We start from the raw sequence: 15,719 nt of genomic DNA on the forward strand, positions 1-15,719 counted from the left end.
CTTAATGGATAGAGAAAGTTGAACGCTGAGGCTGGAAAATAATCGATGATCCCAGCAAGCTTAAGCAAGACATTTATTTCAAAACTGCTCTCGTAAAGATTCAATACAGTGTAAAACCAAAAAACCTCTCCAAAGTACTTACTAGAACCTCAAAAACCTAATGACTTTCCCGCTGTCTATCACCTGTTTAATGCATACAAAGCTGTGAATGTGAAAATGACAAGGTGTGCTTCAGAGACAGTCATCATTTCAACTCCCTCTTGGCAAGAAAGTGAAAATAATATTTCCCTAAATATCAAACCATTCCTTGCCACTCTCATGTTCCTCGTAATAAGATGGATATGACAGACTTGACAGATGGTGATGAAATGCAGAGCTACCAAGGAAGCCAGAAACTAAAGCGAGTTCATCGTCAGCTGTTAAAATAGCTCCATCACTTCAGAAATAACAGACGTGCTGCGATGTCAAGGAGTTGTAGATGAGACTGCTCCTCGTGAGAAATCTGTGATCGTGCAGACTTCAAACTCCATTTAAACAACCTATCTCGTGATCAAAGAGCGGATCGGCAACATAATCAGGATGCGGTATCTCGCATACGACGCACACACGTACACAATGTATGTGTACAAAAACAGCTCGTGATTTGTGTCACCTGCTTCAAAGCTGATTACCTGATGAGATCCAGAGGCTGGTATTTGTACCACATCCCCCAGCGGGCCCAGCGCTCATAAAGAAGATGCCTGTGGTTCTGGGCACCATGCGTCTTGATTGAATGTCTGCTCTTGTAACCGCCCTGATGAGACAAGAGAAGAAGAGTCTAGACTAAAAATGTTTTTTTATATCCTTCAGATATAATCAGCCGATAAGAAACACAAAACATACCACATTTGAATTTTCCCACTATCTCCTGCATTGTTGTTTTTTGTGGTGTAGTGAAGCACTACCAAAGCTACTCCTATATTTGCTGCCTTTCATGGAAAGTCAGGTTCTCTCCACCTGCACCTCTGTGAAGCGCACCGGAAGTCTTTCACAGTGTAAAAATGATGTACAGTACTGTGTAATAATCTTGAGCCACACCTCATTTCTTTACATTGCTCGTAATTTTGAAAGTGGTCTTGAGAAATAGTTTTCTAGGCTTTCTGAAGGTCGAAGGTTTTCTTTGTACATTATCTGCTTTTTCAACTATCTTCAGTCCAGTTCTCGTACCTGACTATTTTCAGAGGAATGTTTTGTTTGTTTTGTGTCTACATACAACAGCCAGTTAGCAAAGAACCAATTTCTTTAGGTCTCTATGGTGAGCCACGTACTGTCCACAAAGGCCTCATCAAAATCGGTGTCAGTGTACAACAGTTAGTGTCTACAGCTAATTGTAAACTGTGGTGGAGGCTCTGTCTTGGTTTGGGGCTGCATTTCAAAATTGATGGCATTATGAACTCAGATTTGATCCACCATGCAATACCATACGGAAAGCATCTTATTGGCAGCAGCTTCATTTTTCAGCATGACAATAGTTGTAAACATAGTGCCAATGCAGTAAAAGAATACCTGGACAGAAAAACACACAATGTCTCACAAACTGTGTAGGATCACCTTTACTGAAAACAAAACAAAAGGCAGACAACATTCAAAGAAGAGCTTTGAATGTGATCTGAAAAAAATCTGGAGCAATATTTCTGAAGATGGGACAGCACGGTGGCAAGGTGTTGCCTCACAGTGGGTAGGTGCTGAGTTTAATTCCACCATCAGGCCAACGTCTCTCTGTGTGGAGTTTGCATGTTCTCCCCGTGTTTGCGTGGGCTCTCTCTGGGTACTCCACCTTCCTCCCACATTCTCTTGTCCAAAGACATGCAGTTAGTGGGGTTAGGTTGACTGGTAACTCTAAATTCAACCTTCCTTTCATATCAAAAATCCTTGAAAGAGTAGTTGTCAAACAGCTAACAGATCATCTGCAGAGGAATGGTTTATTTGAAGAGTTTCAGTCAGGTTTCAGAGTTCATCACAGCACAGAAACAGCTTTAGTGAAGGTTACAAATGATCTTCTTATGGCCTCTGACAGTGGACTCATCTCTGTGCTTGTCCTTCTTGACCTTAGTGCAGCATTCGATACTGTTGACCATAATATCCTATTAGAGCGATTAGAACATGCTGTAGGTATTACAGGTACTGCACTGCAGTGGTTTGTATCATATCTATCTAATAGACTCCAATTTGTGCATGTAAATGGAGAGTCCTCTTCACACACTGAGGTTAATTATGGAGTTCCACAGGGTTCAGTGCTAGGACCAATTCTGTTTACATTATACATGCTTCCCCTAGGCAGCATCATTAGAAGACATAGCATACATTTTCACTGCTATGCAGATGACACCCAGCTCTATCTGTCCATGAAGCCAGATAACACACACCAATTAGTTAAACTGCAGGAATGTCTTAAAGACATAAAGACTTGGATGGCCACTAACTTTCTGCTTCTTAACTCAGATAAAACTGAGGTCATTGTACTCGGCGCTGAAAAGCTTAGAAATATGGTATCTAACCAGATTCTTACTCTGGATGACATTACCTTGGCCTCCAGTAACACTGTGAGGAACCTTGGAGTCATTTTTGACCAGGATATGTCCTTCAACGCACATATTAAACAAATATGTAAGACTGCGTTCTTCCATTTGCGCAACATCTCTAAAATTAGAAATATCCTGTCTCAGAGTGACGCTGAAAAACTAGTTCATGCATTTATTACTTCCAGGCTAGACTACTGCAATTCATTATTATCAGGATGTCCAAAAAACTCACTGAAAAGCCTTCAGTTAATCCAAAATGCTGCAGCAAGAGTACTGACAGGGACTAGAAAGAGAGAGCATATTTCTCCTGTTTTGGCTTCCCTTCATTGGCTTCCTGTTAAATCCAGAATTGAATTCAAAATCCTGCTCCTCACATACAAGGTCTTAAATAATCAGGCCCCATCTTATCTTAATGACCTTGTAGTACCATATTACCCTATTAGAGCACTTCGCTCCCGCTCTGCAGGCCTACTTGTTGTTCCTAGAGTATTTAAAAGTAGAATGGGAGGGAGAGCCTTCAGTTTTCAGGCCCCTCTTCTGTGGAACCAGCTTCCAGTTTGGATTCGGGAGACAGACACTATCTCTACTTTTAAGATTAGGCTTAAAACTTTCCTTTTTGCTAAAGCATATAGTTAGGGCTGGACCAGGTGACCCTGAATCCTCCCTTAGTTATGCTGCAATAGATGTAGGCTGCCGGGGGATTCCCATGATGCATTGAGTTTTTCCTTTCCAGTCACCTTTCTCACTCACGATGTGTTAATAGACCTCTCTGTATTGAATCATATCTGTTATTAATCTCTGTCTCTCTTCCACAGCATGTCTTCTATCCTGTCTTCCTTCTCTCACCCCAACCGGTCGCAGCAGATGGCCGCCCCTCCCTGAGCCTGGTTCTGCCGGAGGTTTCTTCCTGTTAAAAGGGAGTTTTACCTTCCCACTGTCGCCAAAGTGCTTGCTCATAGGGGGTCATATGATTGTTGGGCTTTTCTCTGTATCTATGAAGCGCCTTGAGGCGACTTTTGTTGTGATTTGGCGCTATATAAATAAAATTGAATTGAATTGAATTGAATTAAATTGCCCATAGGTGTGAATGGTTGTTTGTCTCTATGTGTTGACCCTGCGACAGATGGGTGACCTGTCCAGGGTGTACTCTGCCTCTTGCCCTAAGACAGCTTAAGGCAAGAGGCCCTTTTCAGCCCCCCTGTGACCCTAAAAAGGATAAGCAGAAGAGAATATTCCTAAAGATGACTTTATAGAAAAGTCATCTTCAGATAGAAATTCTAAGAAAGTTTGACTAAGAGAGTTCAAACTTTGAAGTAAAGGTGGTTATGCCAAATACATATATATGTATTTCTATGTATGTTTAAATAAAAATTAACTGCTTTATACTTTCTTAGCAAAATTTAAAGAAACGAGGGACTGAATTCAAGATGTTTGCACAGCCTGTGCAAGCAATCTGAATTTAATTTTAGCCAGATCCGGGACTCGCGTCAGGGTTTGAATCCACCAGCCAGCCAGTCAGACAGCCAGGGCATTTCTGTGTGTGTTTGCATGTTCTACCTGGGCACGCACTGGTTCTTTTCGGGTACTCCAGCTTCTTCCCAGAGTCCAAAGCATAAGTTCATTTCTGAATTTGCTTTTAGGTACAACCCTGAATTGGAACCGAACTGGAACTGAATTGGAGCCACAAGTTTAGGTTGTTTGCATTGATCGCTCTCTCAGACACCTCAGTGGTAGAGCTCTGCATCAATAGTCTGACATCAAATGGTAAAATTGCAATTGTGAATATTCATGTAGTCAGTACAAGACCTGGCATGAGTATGCACAGTCTTGTAGCAAGACTTCTGGATGACATCTTTTCAGTAGGAATTAAAATCATCTCACCTCATGTGGAGGAAATGCAGCCTCATACGTATTGTTGCCCAATAGCCGGTTGATTCCTACATTGGAATAAAGAACAAGGACACCGCATTAAAAAATTAAACCCACTCGTAATTGAGAGACAAATCCATAGAGTGTCTCATTAAAACCGTTATTTCTGGAGGACAAAAGCGCATTGTCATCCATTTACTGAAACACCAGACAGTGCGATAAGGTGGAGTTTGGATTTGATTCTTGTGACTGAGTGGTCAAAGCTATTAAAATATTAACATATAAACATATATGTTATATATGTTTATATGTTATTTATAAATATTACCATTTATATATGTTAATATTTATATATTAACATATATAAATCCAAGATGCTGAGGCCAAACTTTAATCAGCAAATAATGTTGGCAGTAGACAGAGAAGATGCTGAGATAAAAAGAAAAAAAAAGAAAACCAATTGCCCAGAAGGAGAAGAGAGGAGAGATCAGACACAAATTAGACTGTACCACTTTTGCATCGGCAGCTCCCACTATCACTCTGAAATCAAATTAACAGAAACCAACGTTTTCCCTTTTAAAATAAATGTACACTCCGTTCCTTTCTCAGTGGATAAATTGTCCTAAATGGATCATTAAGATGGTTATACGGAATGGGATTTGTGCGATGCTGCTGGGAACATTGTTCTGAATGTGAGGAGAAAGCACGGTGATTTACCCATCTTTGATTTTCCGTCCTCATACTTGGTGCGCTGCAGGACATGATGGACTATTCTGCTTCTGGTGGAATTGGAGAAGAAGGTCTCTCTGTTGTTGATCGTGAAGCTGGGAGGAAATAACGGCACACTCCTTCAGTTATTCATAAAGCAACAGTGTATCAATATCACTCAGCAGAGGCCTTTAATGAGAGCTGAGTCGATAACGATGGGAGGTTATTAAAACACAATTCATGGTGCAAAGCTTGTATTCATCCCAACATTATTATCCCCTTTCCCCTTAAAAAACGGCTGACAAGCTAAGGGAAAGTGGAAATGATTCACTGACAGACGAGATTAGATGATGCCTTTCATCACAGGGACGTTTTGAAAATATGGAACAGCAAGCAAGTTATTTCACGCACATCTGCTGCTGTATTTCAATTTCTTATTTATGATCAACTTGTCTTTATCATCATGGCTCCCAAGTTCAGATGCAAAACTATAAAATATACAAGACTTTAAAGTGCAAACTTCATCGCGTGGTTTCTAAATTCCACATTAAGACTTCAGGACGTGAGTGGAAGTGATGGTTAAAAAGAGGGGTGGGGGGGCTAGGAATGCTGGTGCTCTGTAAAAACACTGTGATCCTGTTTGTGAGTCCTGGCATGCACGAGTGTGTATACATCCTCCTTACTGATGCATGCGTGCTCTGCTGAAGGGAGCTGTGTAGCAGTCGGTTTCCTCCAGGTCAGGCAAGGCCTCTTTGTCCAGCTTCATGGGATTTCTGGGAAGCCAGCTTTTGATTTGGTGACATCTCCGATGAAACCTGCTGCACAGGCGCACGCAGAGAAACGAGATTAACAGCACAGATTAAATGAAGATCGTTTACTTTGGTGTGAGACGGAGGTCCCTGACCCTTTTCTCCTGACCTACCATGACGACTTCGCGCTACCACAAAAAAAGCATGTTTGCACACACATGCACATGTACATGCATTGCTGGACAGCACGTCTGATTATCTTTTTTCATTCTCATTTCCATGACCCGTGAGCCCGAGAGAGACCGATCCAGCATAACAGCTAGCTTAATCCAAATCATAGCATCACTATATTTTTGCTTATGCTAACAAACACATCTACCCAAGTTATTTACAGTCATTTGAAAAAGGAAAGTTTTCGTTGAACTCCATGCGGTCTCTATACACTCAAACTAATTTTATTTATTGTTTATTTCATGCCATATGTTTTCATTTCCACTGTGTATTATGCCAAACATCTCCAATGTGCAAATCTAAGCTGTGCTGTCAGAGAGACGAGGTTTTCCTGGGTATCTAATTGCAGACATCTGGCACCTACTTAGCCTCTGAATTCCTATAGAAGTAGTAAATGTGCACTAGTGTCTATCTGTATGACTGTGCCATATATTCACCATTCAGGAATAGCCAAATGTATAGTATTACGTTAGCACTGAACCCAGTTCCAAGTATGGTCATTTGTGGCGCCCAAAAAAGAAAAATAATGCTGAAGCTGAGAGTTTAAAACAGAATTTAACAAACTGGGTGATACTGTTGGACATATTTTATATCCTGTCTGAGTTTTACATTGCACACTATCTAATTTTAGGACATTAGCTTGTTGCTGTCGTGCCATAAAAAATACAGTGGAGCTGAAGCATTAATTTTCCTGGGTATCTAATTGCAGACATCTGGCACCTACTTAGCCTCTGAATTCCTATAGAAGTAGTAAATGTGCATTAGTGTCAATAACACGTTAACTGAATTATCATTTTCATCAATGCAAAGAGTACATTTCAAGATATTTCAAAGTATAAAAAGGTGAAAATCTCAGAGCTGCTGCTGATGCCCTGGTCAGTATAAATGTAAAAATTTGCATATAAAATTTAACTGTAGTCGACTCACAATTATAAAGAAATTTAAGTTAAAATCTAATAAATTGAAACCTAATGGTGATGACATAAGTAGTAAGAAGCTGCAAAAAGAAACAGATGTATGGATCTAAAGGTAGAGAGGACATCACAGTTTTTGATACCGGGCTTTATTAATAAAATGTATCTGACTTTAATATCAGTCCCAGCAGGAATTATCCTCAGGCAGCCATCAGTTTCTGTACAAAATGTCCTGACAATCCTTCAGTCTGGACAAGTGTTTGATCAGCCTTCAGACAGACACTCTTTCAGTGACTCTGCTATGCAGCTAAAAATCTGCTCGCTTGGCAATGCAGCCTTCTCCAGATTTGTTGGAGAGGCCTCCAGTAATTTGTGAGGCTGCTGTTCTTGTATGCATTAGATAAATACAAATAGCAATTCTGCTGCAAAACGTACTTGCTGCCAGATAGTGTTTAATGTGTTGTTATGAAGGCTCCAGGTACTGTATGTAAAGATACTGATATCAAACCAACAAGCAGTCGCCACAGCCCATTTGTTCAGCTTTACAGAAATGTGAGTTAGAGACAAACCATTAGTTATCACATAAAGCTCATTTACTGCTCGGGTAGATTTTTCTTTTAAGAACAACAGCTTAGCGAAAGCCTGCAGGAGCGCTGAGGAAAACATAAAGATCCTCATTCTTCACAATGACTAAGATCGCTCTCACACAAGATTTAATTTAGTTCCCTGAAGTGCTTTGTTCTCAGTTGGACAGGTGGGCGAGTGATTCTTGTCTGTCCGTGTGATATTGTCTGATTTTTGTGCGTGCGGTTAGTGTGTATACACAGTATGTGAAAGCTTAACAAAACAAGCCTGCAGTTATCAGAGTACGGTCAACCTCTTTAATTTTCTACTGACTACAGTCTGTCTATCATATGTCATTGTGTTAGTTTATGGCTACAACGCAGTCGGCATTTAAGTAGAATAAAACACTAAAGCAGGCACTTATACTGCAGTTAGTGTGTCAGGTCCACTTAGCCTTGTTCAGCTATGCTAATAAGCTGTGTTCAAAACAGCAAAACAACAGCAACGACAACACTCCCAGCATGTTCGGAGTTTAATGGATTGAAGCGAACAGTCCTCCACCACCAGCAGTATCACACTTCACTAAACGTTACCTTTACAGAGCTTAACAAAGGCCCTTTCATAGCTCAGACATTAAGTGTCCACTTTGCTGTTGCTCAAGTATCATTTTAGTTCTTTCTCATCAAGTGAGTAAAGCCACTGAAAAAATAGCTTTCAAATTTTATGCATTTCTCCATAATGTTAAATAATTATAACAAATAAGCCATGACTAAAGTTAACAAACATTTTGCTGCATGAGTGAGTATATATTTTAAAGGAGATATTGTAAATCAATATATTTGACCATCAGTTGAGAATCATTTGCATTTAATGAAACCTATGGCTGTGCACGACTCACTCACGAGTGATTAACCACATACCGATGATGTATCCAGCAATTTGATGCCACCTTTATATGACTGGGAAAATAAGTTTGGTGTACAAAAATATAAGAACCAGGTGTTTTGATTTTTAGTATGGTGTTTTTTAAAACAGTGTTCTACCACATTTTCTTTCTTTTCTTACCACAGTTTCTGGTTATTTCTGTCTGCTTTCCAGTGAGAAGAGGAAATGGAAATTTGGAGTTCTTGACAGAACTTGGACAACACTTGAACACCACATCAAAGCGCAAATGTGGCTCTCTAAAAATAGCATGCAAATAAGTCTGTGGGGCTCCATTTTATCTTTTATGAAGAGTATTTTATAGAAAAGCAGTCAGAACTGGGTGAGCTGCTTTACTGGACCTTTAAAAACGTGTTGTATCGTAAACTCATTATTTTTAAATAAATAAAAAAGGGCATGTATTTGGAAAAATTAAGTACCGCACTTAATCAGTTAAGAATAGTAGTTGATATTGTTAATTATTGTTAAAAGCTTTCCTTTTCAATTATTTATTGCAACTCATCTTTACTGCATACCTTCCAACTTTAAAATTCCAATGTTTATAAATGCTCTATATGTACAGTACACTCAACTTTCACATACTTTATCACTTTGAGGGCTGCAAAAGGACAAAAACAGGCTTACTCAATCTTCCACCGTCTCTGTTCCTCACAGACTCAAACATTCTGTCCATCATCCAACTTACTACTGAATCCCCCAGACACACCTATGCCTATGGATTTGATTAGAGACACAGATGTATTCAGAGTAAATTATTCCTTAAATCGACTTACCTGCCCAAGGTTTTGCTCTTCCAGTCTGTAAAGTAGCATTTTTTTCTTTAATAACAGACAAGAATATAGGTTAGAAAGACTGTGTAAAGTTGCTTGTGGCTTAAAAAACAACAACAAAAACATCTACTTTTATGTTTTTTCAGAGTTAAAAGGTTAATTCTTTATTTACCTGAAAGGCATTCGGATATTCATCTGCTCAGCGTACTTGCAAAGCGTGTCCCAGGTAGCATGGATCTTCACAAACATGATGTCGTTGTTCGTCAAGGAAGGCTTTCGAAACAAAAAAGGAGTGCAGGGAACTGAGAACAAGGGAGATTTAAGTAAATATTAAAGCAACTAAAAGTCTCCCAGGTATATTTACCTCTTTCTCCAGCATCAGACCTTCAGCTCGTAAATTCTTCTCAAACGTGCACCTCTTCTCCACCTGTGGGCTCGACTTCTTATAAACCAGGATGTAGTCGATGCGCTTTTTACCATCTCGGAAAAAGAGCCCGGATGAATCCGTTGGTTTCTTTCTCTGGAACAACAAAGTTTTATCCAAAACAAAGGACTGCTTCTCAGTGCGCTGATGCCAAAATAACTTGGAACATCATCAGTTTACATTTTGTGATGATTCAGGTGGATCAGTGAGAGTGTGTTACCTGAACTGAATCTGTGCGGGCCTCTAATTTAGCACGGGTGACAGGCTTGTGCAGCAGAAATGACTCGTCTGCCCTCGTTTCACACGTACTCACTTCAGACTCCTCCACAAAGTGATCCTTGCCATCCTCTGCTGCACACAAGTCACAGCAGGACCAATAAAAACACTACTGAACTGGTAAGAAACAACTAAGAGTACCTGAAGTGCAATAGGTCTTTGTTCTTGCTAAAGTCAATATTCTCCCTAATCTGGCTGCCAACGCTGACATTAGCTCTGAGCGAAATAAAAATCTAACTTATTTAAACGTGGGTGTCAGGTTGAAAACGGCACCTTGATGCAATTTAACAGATCTGAGCACCGACGTTTAAAAAGCCCCAATCTTATTTCCTGCCTTGATATGTGCAAACCAAATAACATTTTGTCCAGCCCACACAATATAAACAGTAAATATTCAGCTATAAATTCATTTTCTAAATGTTCCAGCGTTGCTTTTTTTGCCTTGCTGATTATTCCTCTGCAGCAAAATGTGTGTTAGCTTTTCAGCTCACCATTTTATGAGGACAAATGTGTTTGCTGTGCAAAACAAAGTGATTTATTAGTCTCAAGAAATACTTGTTGTGTGGGTTGTTATGACACAATCCAAACTTCATAATACAAGCTCTGTAATTGCGTGACATGGGAGATGAAGCATTTCACAGCACAGCACAAGTTATACTTTCTCAGGTACATCTGACAGCTCATTAGCTAATTTCTTCAGGCAGCTGTATCTTTACCTCCTTATCAGTGTAGTGTATTGTTTGATACTGATGTGCAGAAACCAAGTATAAGAAATCCATATTACGAGAAGGGTTCTACTTCTTTTTCTGTAGCTAACCTTGCTCCTGTGACCTGAAGCTTTCGTCTGGATTTCTAGAGCGATCAGAATGAGCCAAAGCTTCAGTGTTCGGGGACAAAAAGCAGCATAGGGTTCATTTATACCTGCTGTGGCTAACAACCTCCATATGTTTTCAGCTCGCTTCACATGTGTCAGATGTCGAATGCAGGGAGGTTATGGAAGGAAATATCTGTTCCCCAGCACAAACAGGATGAAACATTAATAGTATTAAAGCATTTCTTCCTAAGTCTACAAATCTAGTCCAGAGAGAGGAGCTAAATTGACTACCTTCTTTATACCTACTGGTGTACACAGTTTGCATACAGTTTGTTTTAATTCTCTATTTATACTCACTTTATTAGGTACACCCGCTCAACTGCTTGTTAATGAAGTGGGGCAGGTGTAGAGTGTGCCTTCTGCTGAAGTTCAAACCAAATAACAGAAGGAGGAAAGGTGATTTGAATGTGGCATTGTTGTTGGTGCCAGACAAGGTGGGTTGAGTATTTCACAAAAAGCTGATCTACTGGGATTTTCACATACAGTTGTCTCCAGGGTTTACAGAAAATGGACCGAAAGAGAGAAATATTCAGTGAGCAGCAGTTCTCTGGGTGGTGATGACAGAAGAGAATAGCCAGACTGTTTTGAGCTAACAGGAAGGCAACAATACCTGACATAGCCACTCGTTACAATCAATGTATGCAGAAGAACATCTCTGAACACAGAGAAGCAGATGGACAACACAGAAAGTCACTGTTGTCAGCTAACAACAGGGAACCGAGGATATAGTTTGCACAGCCTCACCAAACGTGCACAAGAGAAGACTCGAACAACATTGCTTGATTTGATGAGTTTCAATTTCTGCAGGAGTGTTGGGAAGGTAGGCTCTGAATCTATCATAAACAACATGAAAGCATGGATCCATTCTGCCTTAAATCAGTAGTTCGTGCTCATGGTGGCATAATTTTGTGGAACACTTTAGGCTCCCTTAGTACCGACTGAGCATTGTTTAACCACCACAGCCTGCCTTTTATGACCACAGTGGATAAATCTTCTGATGGATGCTTCCAGCAGGACAACACATCATGTCACAAAACTCAAATAACCTCAAACTGGTACAACGAGTTCACTGTGCTCAAAACGCCCCCACAATCACCAGATCTCAATCTAATACATCACCTTGGGGATGTGTTGGATGTTTCGAGCACCTTTATGAATATACGCAATAATGAATTAAGGAAGCTCTGAAGGGAAAAGGGGGTCCACACTCAGTACTTTGTAAGATGTACCTAACAAAGCAGCTAGTTTAAAGTTTCCCCACAATTAAAGTTAATATTTGTAGTTTTTTTAATCATTTAGAAATAAAAGTATTGTGTTGAAAAATGACTGACGTCTGGCTAATATTTGGTGGTAAAACAAATCCGAAAGGAGACGAGATGTCCAATCACACTGTGAAACTAATATGAATATTTGAAGCTGATCAGTTGCGCTGATTCATGAAGAGGCTCAGAAGTAAAAAGCGAGCAGATTTATCCATTTTATTTCACATCTGGAGAAAATATCATTATAATACAGAAGAGCAGAAGTACTTGCTACTTAATGTGATGTTAACTTTCAAAACCTTTTTATCTTTAAGGGGGACTGGTTATGTTTCTCCCTGTTTTCTGTCAGGTGTACTGTTACAGGGGGAAGAGAGGTAAAATAGCTTCTTTCTGTGAGTGTATTAACTGAGGTGTTGCACCAAGAACCAGTCTGAGATAAGTAAGGATTACTTTGGACTGTTAATAATGCGGAGTAGAGTCAAACAATAGACGTAATGTAGAAAAGCCTGTGTTAGTGTGAACTACATTACCCAGTGGCCTCTGGGCTGTGATGGGATTCATGGGACTTCTGAGCTAGATGGTCTTCGTTCGTTCCTGGGCTAAATGATTGAGGAGAGAGCTGCTGGTAAGGGAAGCAAATAGCCCATCCTGTATTTGTTGGGGATGGTGTGCGTCACATAAACAAACCACACCATAGCACCCCCCCCCCCCCCCCCCCCCCCCACATCCTCCTACTGTATGCCATACCTCCCTGTACCATCCATCTGACCGCCAATAAACTCCACCTGTGGTAATCTAATCCCTGGATGTCAGCCTCTCCTTCTGACCGAGGATAGTTACTATTGCAGCACCACCCAGCATTAAACTGACGTACACCATTCTGTACAAAGTGGATAGCCTGCCTTCTCCAGTTTTTTGATCTCCTCGTTGTATGTCTGTGCTCTGCTGGGGCCCTTGCATAGCCGACACTCATTGGCCCTCAGAAGAGCCATGACAGCTTCTTGAGGTGCCTTCACCCGAGGAAACTCCGTGCGGCGAAGCAAGGGAGTAGCATATTGGTGGACTCCCTCTACCTGTATGCGGACCGTCCTTGATTCAAGAATGTCGATTGCCTGTAATGAGAACTCATTACATCCAGCCCAGTAATGCTCTGTCCCTTCACAGAAAGGGTAGTAAGGCTTGAAACGTTCTCTTTTCTTCTGCATCGCAACAGCCTTTGGACCTGGATGGGCCACAGCAGGTGGTTTGGTGGCTGTGGTTTCAGGTCCATGATAAACAGAGGCCAACTTGGGTTTGTGTTTTGTTTCCAAGTGCCTACTGACTTTCCCCTCCAACCAGGGCTTCTCTGAGGCATACAGCTCTGTGGCCCGTCGGGAGACCTGCATTGCTTGGGTCTTGTGTTCCAACCACTCGGCTAGATCGTAGAGGGTATAATTGCGATTTGATCCAGGCCGCAGGATCCCTCGGTTAAGGCAGTACTCTGCAAAGTTATCCCAATAACTCAGAGGGGATTTGGTGAGTAATCGGTCTACGTGGGATCCACAGTGGAGTTCACTCTCTGCCACCCCGTCCATCGTGGTAAGCATCCCCACTAGACTGGCAACTGACAGGGAAAAACCTTCAAAGGCTTGTGAGTCACCTGGTTTTATGTGTGGTGTGCACAGGATGGCTGTTCACTCTGTACCAGTTGTCTTGGCTGACCATACTTCTGCTCAAGAGCCCTCATTGCACTAGTATATGGAGTTGGGTCATGGATGTAGCGTTTAGTCACTTGGAATGCACTTGGGAACTTCAAGTGATCTAGCAAGATCTGATACTTATAATCCTCGGACAAGTAATGGTGAGGCGCAAGAACACTATCCAGTCCTTTCTTCAGTAAGGCAAAGTCACTCTCCTTCCCAGAACTGAAAACAGTGAGCTTGGGCTTAGGGAGGCCATAGGAGGATGCAATCAACATTTCCAACATACTGGGTTCTGATATCGCGTGGTTTGCTGCTGGGGGCATACCTGGCTGAGGTCTAAGCTCCTGTGCAGATAGCACAGGTTGGAATTAAGCATATCGAGACTGTTGAGGCAGAGGGCGAAGTGGGGGGATCCATGGCTGGAAACCCCGAGTGAAATCCTCCTTTGCAGTAGAAGGTTGCATAGTGGCCGGCTGAGCCACTAAGGAAGGGTCTGGTTGAGGTGTCTGCGATGGCACAGGAGGCCCAGACATCTGTATTGCCAGTGGAGCTACAGTGCTGGCTACAGCAGGTGGAGCAGGAGTTGCTGGATGCACTGGTATGAGAAGATAGTCAGGACATGGTGAAGTGAATCTCGGGGCAGACACCCCCTCCTGAATTGATTCGGGCTCCCTGGCTGTAGGATTTGGTGTAGAGACAGCTGAAGCCATTGGTTCTACCTCCATTAATGTCCCCTTTGGCACCGGAGAGGTGAGCTGCTCAAGTTGCTGCACACGTTTGTTAAGGTCGCGGGACTCTGCTACAGTCACTTGCAGAGATCACATCTGATGCTGGATATTAATCAGACAATCCTCCATTCTTCGCCATCTTATCTCCTCCACATCCGGCCTCCTTGTGTAGTGGGAGTCTGATGGTGCCATCATAACCTCCTCTGTTAGATTGGGTGACAGCCTTGGCCCACGGGTATGGTAGGACAACTCATAGTCCACCAGATGTCCAGGGATTCGATGGATCCTGCTAGGACGGGGACTTCGTGCATCATCCTGATCTCTGGAGGCAGCCATGTCATGCAGGTGCGGCATATCAGGCTCGAAGGACCAAAGTGGCTGCAGGGTTTCTTGAGCGTGCAGTTGTCACCATTCTGTACACGTAAGGAGGTGGAATAATGAGCAGAATGTGTCCCTTTAAGGTGAAGTGTGATCTAATTGTCTTTATATAATGTGGCCACTGTTCAAGTTCTCATTCAAATAAAAATTGTGTGGATTTTTATGCCTGTAGTTCCTGTTTCAAGGTGCGATAAAATGATAACAATAGCAGTAAAATATAACCCGCTGTACATTTTCAGTTCTCTAGCAGTTTGTCTTCCAGCTTGAGAACCACTGAAAAACATCTGTCACTTTCCACAGGTGGGAAACTGTTGATGGATGATCTTCCTTGTTTACCAGCTCCTGCTTTTTGCTCTGTCTACACTCTCTCCTTCTGTCTGCACTCTGAGCCAAAAAGGAAAAAAAAAAATTCAGACCTGCTCCTCACACGACTATTTCCAGCACAGTGTCAAAGAGACGGTTTACACCAGAATAGAAACACCTCATGCAGACAGCGTGAAATTCTTATATCAAGTCCCACTTTTGCACACTGCACTCCGCACCAAAATAACAAGTATGCAGACAAAGGGCATTTCAAGGTCAGGAAAATACCAATATGCTGAAGTGCTGCATGCACTAGTTTTCATGCTGTGAAAAAAATAGCACTCTCACTGTCTGTGGCCTCTAAATATTCTTGAAGCTGTTAATGAGACAGAGTAATTTTCCTCTCCAGCAGGCACATCCGTGGTACTGGCCCATAACAATAATATACTGTATTTATATTACCAGCATTTTCCCACGCTATCGC

The 15,719-nt window shown here is 41.6% G+C and overlaps 1 protein-coding gene across 6 annotated transcripts in view; it reads right to left on the bottom strand.

Moving 5' to 3' along the window:
* ano3 (anoctamin 3) overlaps nt 1–15,719 on the bottom strand; it is a 43,780-nt gene that overhangs the window by 12,873 nt on the left and 15,188 nt on the right. For 2 of the 6 annotated variants that reach the window (XM_085166329.1, XM_085166326.1), the window contains exons 3-10: nt 9,953–10,083; nt 9,673–9,828; nt 9,481–9,581; nt 9,312–9,356; nt 5,822–5,956; nt 5,148–5,254; nt 4,443–4,498; nt 672–793 (exon numbers count right to left, since the gene is read on the bottom strand). In XM_085166329.1, the coding sequence (XP_085022455.1) occupies nt 672–793; nt 4,443–4,498; nt 5,148–5,254; nt 5,822–5,956; nt 9,312–9,356; nt 9,481–9,581; nt 9,673–9,828; nt 9,953–10,083 (853 nt within the window). Of the gene's footprint in view, nt 1–671; nt 794–4,442; nt 4,499–5,147; nt 5,255–5,821; nt 5,957–9,311; nt 9,357–9,480; nt 9,582–9,672; nt 15,317–15,719 lie in introns of all 6 variants that reach the window. The other 4 variants (XM_085166328.1, XM_085166327.1, XM_085166331.1 and 1 more) reach the window with 4 other exon arrangements.

Source organism: Neolamprologus multifasciatus, chromosome 7 (genome assembly GCF_963576455.1).
Source record: "Neolamprologus multifasciatus chromosome 7, fNeoMul1.2, whole genome shotgun sequence".
NCBI classification, from domain to species: domain Eukaryota; kingdom Metazoa; phylum Chordata; class Actinopteri; order Cichliformes; family Cichlidae; genus Neolamprologus; species Neolamprologus multifasciatus.